Source organism: Hordeum vulgare, chromosome 5H (genome assembly GCF_904849725.1).
Source record: "Hordeum vulgare subsp. vulgare chromosome 5H, MorexV3_pseudomolecules_assembly, whole genome shotgun sequence".
NCBI classification, from domain to species: domain Eukaryota; kingdom Viridiplantae; phylum Streptophyta; class Magnoliopsida; order Poales; family Poaceae; genus Hordeum; species Hordeum vulgare.
Genome location: NC_058522.1, coordinates 511209899 through 511215807, shown reverse-complemented (window position 1 = coordinate 511215807; position 5909 = coordinate 511209899). Strand labels below are relative to the sequence as shown.

Sequence of the window (5909 nt, the reverse complement as noted above, 5' to 3'; positions counted from 1 at the left end):
GCGAGGAGGACGGCGGCGCGCGGCGAGGACGACGACAGCGTGCGGCGAGGAGGACGACGGCGGCGGCGAGGAGGACGACGGCGACGGCGAGGAGGACGGCAGGCGGCGACGAGCAGGACGGCGGGCAGCCTGAGGGCATCGTCGAGTTCGTCGCTGTGCCGCGCTGGGCAGGAGAACGAGGAAGAAGGAGAGAAGGAAATGCGATTTTGGTTGGAAATTTTCTAACTCCCGCTTATATAGATGGATCTTTAGTCCCGGTTCGGGGCTCGATCCGGGACTAAATAGCCCCTTTAGTCCCGGGTGGAGCCACGACCCGGGACTAAAGGCCCTTTTTCGGCAAACCAGAAGGCGGGAAGCAGGGGCCTTTAGTCCCGGTTTCTAGACAAATCTAAGACAAAATTTTTGAGACGGAGGAAGTATATTAGTACCATATGCTTTCCTTTGAGCAAGTTTTCGTAATGCCTTTCCTTGTTTAAATATGCTAAGTTTTTTTTTTATGTTTTAGTAGCAAACTTGTATGAGCAAGATATTATCCTTACATTCCAACAACCTCTTTGTGTAGTTCTGGAGATCCTACATCAAAAGGCCTATGACATTAGTTGGATCTAGCCTGGGTGCTGCTGTTGCCATTGATTTTGCAGTCAACCATCCGGAAGCGGTACCAGCATTTTAAGACTTATTGCGCTGTCCTCAGTGCTTAGCCAGCAGTCCAGCACAAATGGAATAGTATCACATGCTACAGATATACTCCAACGTTTTTGCAAGCTAACATAGCTTGCAAAAACGTCTTATATTATGCCACGGAGGGAGTATATCCTTAATGATGTCACTGATGCGAATTGTTGCATGTACTTTCCCGTATCCGGACAAATACCACAAGCTTTCTTACAAGAACTTAACTTTGACTTTGTTCACCAGGTATCAAAATTAATCTTCATTGGCGCAAGTGTATATGCTGAGGGCACAAGAGATATGACCGGAGTGCCAAAATTTGTTCCGTATGCGGGGGTGAGCTTTTTTTCTTCAGAGCTGCATACCTTGCGGCAGCGTAGCTCGACTTCAACATTGAATCATTATATTCTTGTGCATTTCACTGTTCGTGTTTAGTTTTCGTGTCCTAGCGCCCATGCTTAAATACGTAATTATTTTACATATGGATGATGGTTATGCTTGTCCTCAAGAATTGTTAAGATTGTATTATTATCTTCAAAATTTTGTCAAACCGATCCAGTGGTATGTGCATTTGTATTGGCTGCAATACAATGTAACTTTTTGCTCAATAGGCTTTTGTACTGAAGAGTCTTCCTCTGCGAGTGCTGGCTACACACTTGACGTTTTATAAAACTCCAGATGAATTCTTTGAATCTGTCCAGGTAATTAGGCATTCACACACTCCTTGCACCAGATTGAAAAACTATCATCTTTAGTTATTAGTGTATTAGTTTTCTTCCCTTCATGGGGGTGTTCTCTTATCATCCAAGTATGAAGTTTTCTCTATCAGTCTTGAAAAATTATTTTTTTTCCTTTTGTATAATAAAAAAACCTCTCAGCTCCCGATTTCATTTGCATGAAACCAGCGTGCCACAGCCATTACAAGCTCTAGTTCTTAGTTCCAGGCACACTTGATCAGAACATCTCAATATTAAATTCGTGATTCGGCTAATTCATCTTGAATTTCAAACAGATGGAGAAAGACGGACAATATATTTCAACAGCTCCCCTCGCTTCTAGGCTTTTTAGACTTACACATGGGATTGATGTAGGCCGCTGATTTTTTTTTTTATGTTGGATTGGCAAGGTTATGAACTCAAGATCGCTTGGCTTTGACACCATATTGAATTCATACTCTAGCCAGTTTATCCAAAAGTCCAAACTAGCAAAGGTAGCCTGGCAATATATTTCAAAACTTAAACCATACATCCCTAGATCTAATAAGTCCGGGTAGCTAAAGATAAATTAAGCATCAAACAAACAAAGCCTCACTGATAAGTTACAGTAGAATAGGCCACAACTGAACATATCTATTAGATTAAATTACCTAACTCAACCATAAAAATCAAATAATTTAAAGATTTTTTAGAACATATCAACCATATTACCTGGTATATCTATCACACCGAAAGCAGCGAAATAGCAACATTCCACACATACTTGGGCGAAGGACATGCAAACAAGATGCGCTCAATCTTTTCACAAGCTCCACAAATTCACATGATGCCATCCCCCTTCGGTGAATTGTCTCTAGTTAAAATTTTAGTTTCCACAGTTAAACATAGGGGAAATTAGCCCTCCTTGAAAAAACATGCATATAGATGTAACTATGAATTCACCAGATTTAGTTCAGGTTGATCTCACATCACGTCATGACCACACAAGGCTTACAGGCTCTGCCACATAATCATAGTGTCCTCCCTTAGGAATGTCCTAAATTTAACACAACCCCACCATTGGGAGAACACTTCGTGAACAATTATATTTTGACTTGGAGTACTACCCATGAAATGGCTAGCACAGGGGGTGACACCCAATCTAGGCATCCTCTCAGAATATTAGTTTCCTACCATCACCAATACCCTCTCACAGCATGAATAGATAGATCTCTAACACTAAATACATCCGATGAAAAATGAAAATCTTGTTTTCAACAGTGTGCAAACGCCGTCATGTGTAATTCAAACCATGTTAGTTTTTCTCTTCTCTTTTGGGTGTCAGGTCATGTGTTTATCCATTTATTGATTTATTATTCATTACAGATTGGCCGTCTACACTGCCTACTTCCTTGGTGGGAGGATGCTACTGTTCATTTTATGATAACTGGGGGTTACAATGTCGTAAACCAAATAAATCAGGTTCTTTTCTGTAAACATCCAAATTATGATTTTATCCAATTTTCACTTATGTTACATTTCTCTATTGCTGATCCAATTACATTGTCTTCTTATAATCCATAGTATCGTGGTCCTTTAGCAACTATCCGTTAGTGGCCTTCTCATTTTATTTAGATAAGGAAAGAGACCATTATACCATTTCTGCATCCAAAAATGCACACAACCGAAAAATATGACAAGATCATAAAAAAATATATGCATCCAAAGAATGTTGTTGCAGGCCATAGCTTTGTTTGCAGCAACAAAACATCGGTGATATAAAAGGTTACTACTCATATGAGACACATTGGTCTTCCTAAAACATTTTTGTACATTTGGTTCAAGTGATTCCTGCAGCATTAAACGATTTTATTGAGTTAATTTTTTTTAACCAACAGGTCATCCTGCTGACTTCCATTAAGTAAACCACCACAGTGTATAGTCAGATAGGCTTAGAGACATTATAGCAAAACAGAGATAGCCACTAACATATCAATTTATATAGGAGAACATAGAGTATCATGGGAAACTCCAAATGGGAGTTTCTTTGAAGCAGACTCTAGCAAAGCCGTAGAAAGATACTTTCACTGCATGATCCTCTTCTTTTTCATCTGCGCATCATGATGTTCCTTTGCTATCCTGGCGTTTTTCTCGGCGGTACGATCACAAGGTCTGATAGGAAGATTAGCATGAGGTACCTTTGGGAGGGGTGACAGTTTGCGCTTTGGGGAGCTCCGTCGCTTAGAAATCATCGACGAAGCGTTCTTGCTGGCACGCTTCAGCTTAGTATCCGGAGCGGGCGGCGGCGGAGACAGACGACCCAAGTCCGTCGGCGGTGATCGAGATGGACTCGTGTTGTACTGGTCGTCGACATGTGGAGGTCTTGGAGGTGATGGAGGTGTAGGTGACCTGCGACGACTCGGAGGCGGTGTTGTCCTTGGGGCCGAGCGTGGAAGCTTGATGTAGTTCTTGTCCCATAGGATGACTCCACCCAGTACTTCTCCGAGTGTCCTCTCATCTTCGGGTCCAGCTATGTCGAGCTCCATATCATGAAACCCCGCCATGATTTCATCCACCCCGACTTTAGCAAAGCCAGCTGGAATCTCACGGCCATGCCAGCGTGCATCAGGGCCAGAAGGTAAAGCTTGTCCGACGGCCACCTTCATGGATATGTTCTTGAATTTCTGATGGAGTTCACATGATGTTGACTCCTTGATTCCATCCACAGGGTAGCCGGGACCGCCCTCTATCATTCTTCGTGCATCGTCGGGCGAGGCCTCAGATTCAGCCACGCTGCTTTTCCGCTTAGATGGGGCGCCGGTAATATCAAGTGCAGGATCTTCCTGGCGCGCTACTCCTCTAAGCTCATCAATCTGCTTCTGTTGCTCGTTAATCCTGGCAAGCAACTGGTTGAACTTGTCATTCTCCTCATCCTGCTGCCGCTTCTTTGCTCTCTCTCGGCTTCTGTAAGTGTCTTGGTCTCTGGCAAACCCAAGCCACCACGGGTAAGAAGGACCGAAGCCCCGCGTTCGTCCTCCATGTTCGTCATTGCCGAGGACCAGTGTGAGCAAATCGTTCTCTCTATCTGCACTGAACTTTCTTTTTCCCTCCTTAATTTCTTTCACTATCCTTTTCCAATTCTCCCTGGGTATCCTAAGACCGTCACTGCAGATGAGGTCCCCTGTTTTTTCGTCGTACGACACACCATGCGCAAGGAACCAATTTCTTGCTCTCAATTCCCACTCATCACGGAGTGGTTCAGGTACGATTCCTTTATCTAGCAGATCTTGCTCTTTCTTATCCCACTTTGGGATGGCAGTCTCATAGCACCCTGGCCCCAGCTTGTGGTGATATTTCTTCTTGTCGGCATTTATCTTGTTCTTTTCTGATAATGCCTGGGCATCTTCTGACTCCTTGTACTCTTGAAGTGCCTTCCAGTGATTCGCCTGCTTGGCTAGATACCCCTCGAATACTGGCACTTTCTTTGTCTTCAGATAGTTTTTCCATAGCTTCTTCTTCCATCTACGGAACAGTTCGGCCATCTTCTTTAGAGTCCACTGCTTGACTTTGGCCCTCAGTTTGTCTGCGGCGTCTTCATTCTCACATTCTGGCAAGTTGAAATGTGACATGAGATCATTCCAAAGATTATCTTTGTACCTTTCGGCGACATAGTCACTATCGGCTGCCCCTTTGCGCTTGTTCCACTCCCGAACGCTGATTGGGACGTGATCCCTAACGAGAACTCCGCATTGCTTCTTGAATGTGTCAGCAACATTCTTAGGAAGCTTGGGTTCGCCAGTAGGCAATATCACCTCAAAGGTGTAATGTGTCTGTGCATCCAACTTTCTAGTCGGGCCTCGTTTCGTAGCTTTGCTCGATGTGGAGGCCTAAGAGGGAGAAACATTCGTCAAATGAATGTATATGTATACAATATAGAGCTGTCTCCAATATTTTTCACATATTACAAGTGATTGTCGAACTTCATATGTATACCTCGCCGGACTTTATTATTTCTTCACCGGCTTCTCCATCAGTGGAGCTATCACCTTCTCCGTCATTGGACCTATCTCCTGCCCCATCGGCTTCATCTTCGTGTCGCTCGACCTCCATTCCATATTCGGAGGGGTTTAGATATGACGACGGAGATTCACCTGGTTCAACGTCGGGGCCGTCTTTGATTATATCTTCGAGAAGTTCTTCCTCTTCGAGGTTCCTGATATGTGGATCCATAGTTCTCCAAAAAACGGACATTTGATTAACTAACAAACTATATAAGAGGGGTTGGAAACTTCGAAGTGTCGTTTTATATAGGAGGACCTTTAGTCCCGGGTCTTGTCTAGAACCTAAACTCCAAAATACCAGCCGGACGGAGCCCAGTCCCGGACACTTAAGCATATACAATAGCAAAATTAAACTAGTTCTATTAATTTTCTTGCTAAAAATAAACTATTAACACTTAAGCATATACAATAGCAAAATTAAACTATTAACACTTAAGCATATACAATAGCAAAATTAAGCAATAATCTAAGAAACACTATT

General features: G+C 43.3%; 1 protein-coding gene across 1 annotated transcript; it reads left to right on the top strand.

Annotated features, from left to right (window-relative positions):
- The first annotated feature begins 538 nt into the window (after positions 1–538).
- LOC123397877 lies at positions 539–3466 on the top strand. The gene is made up of 4 exons (XM_045092396.1): positions 539–658; positions 919–1008; positions 1284–1373; positions 2754–3466. Exons 1-4 carry the CDS (start codon positions 590–592, stop codon positions 2949–2951), a joined length of 447 nt encoding a protein of 148 aa, XP_044948331.1. The 5' UTR covers positions 539–589; the 3' UTR covers positions 2952–3466.
- The last annotated feature ends 2443 nt before the right edge of the window (positions 3467–5909 follow it).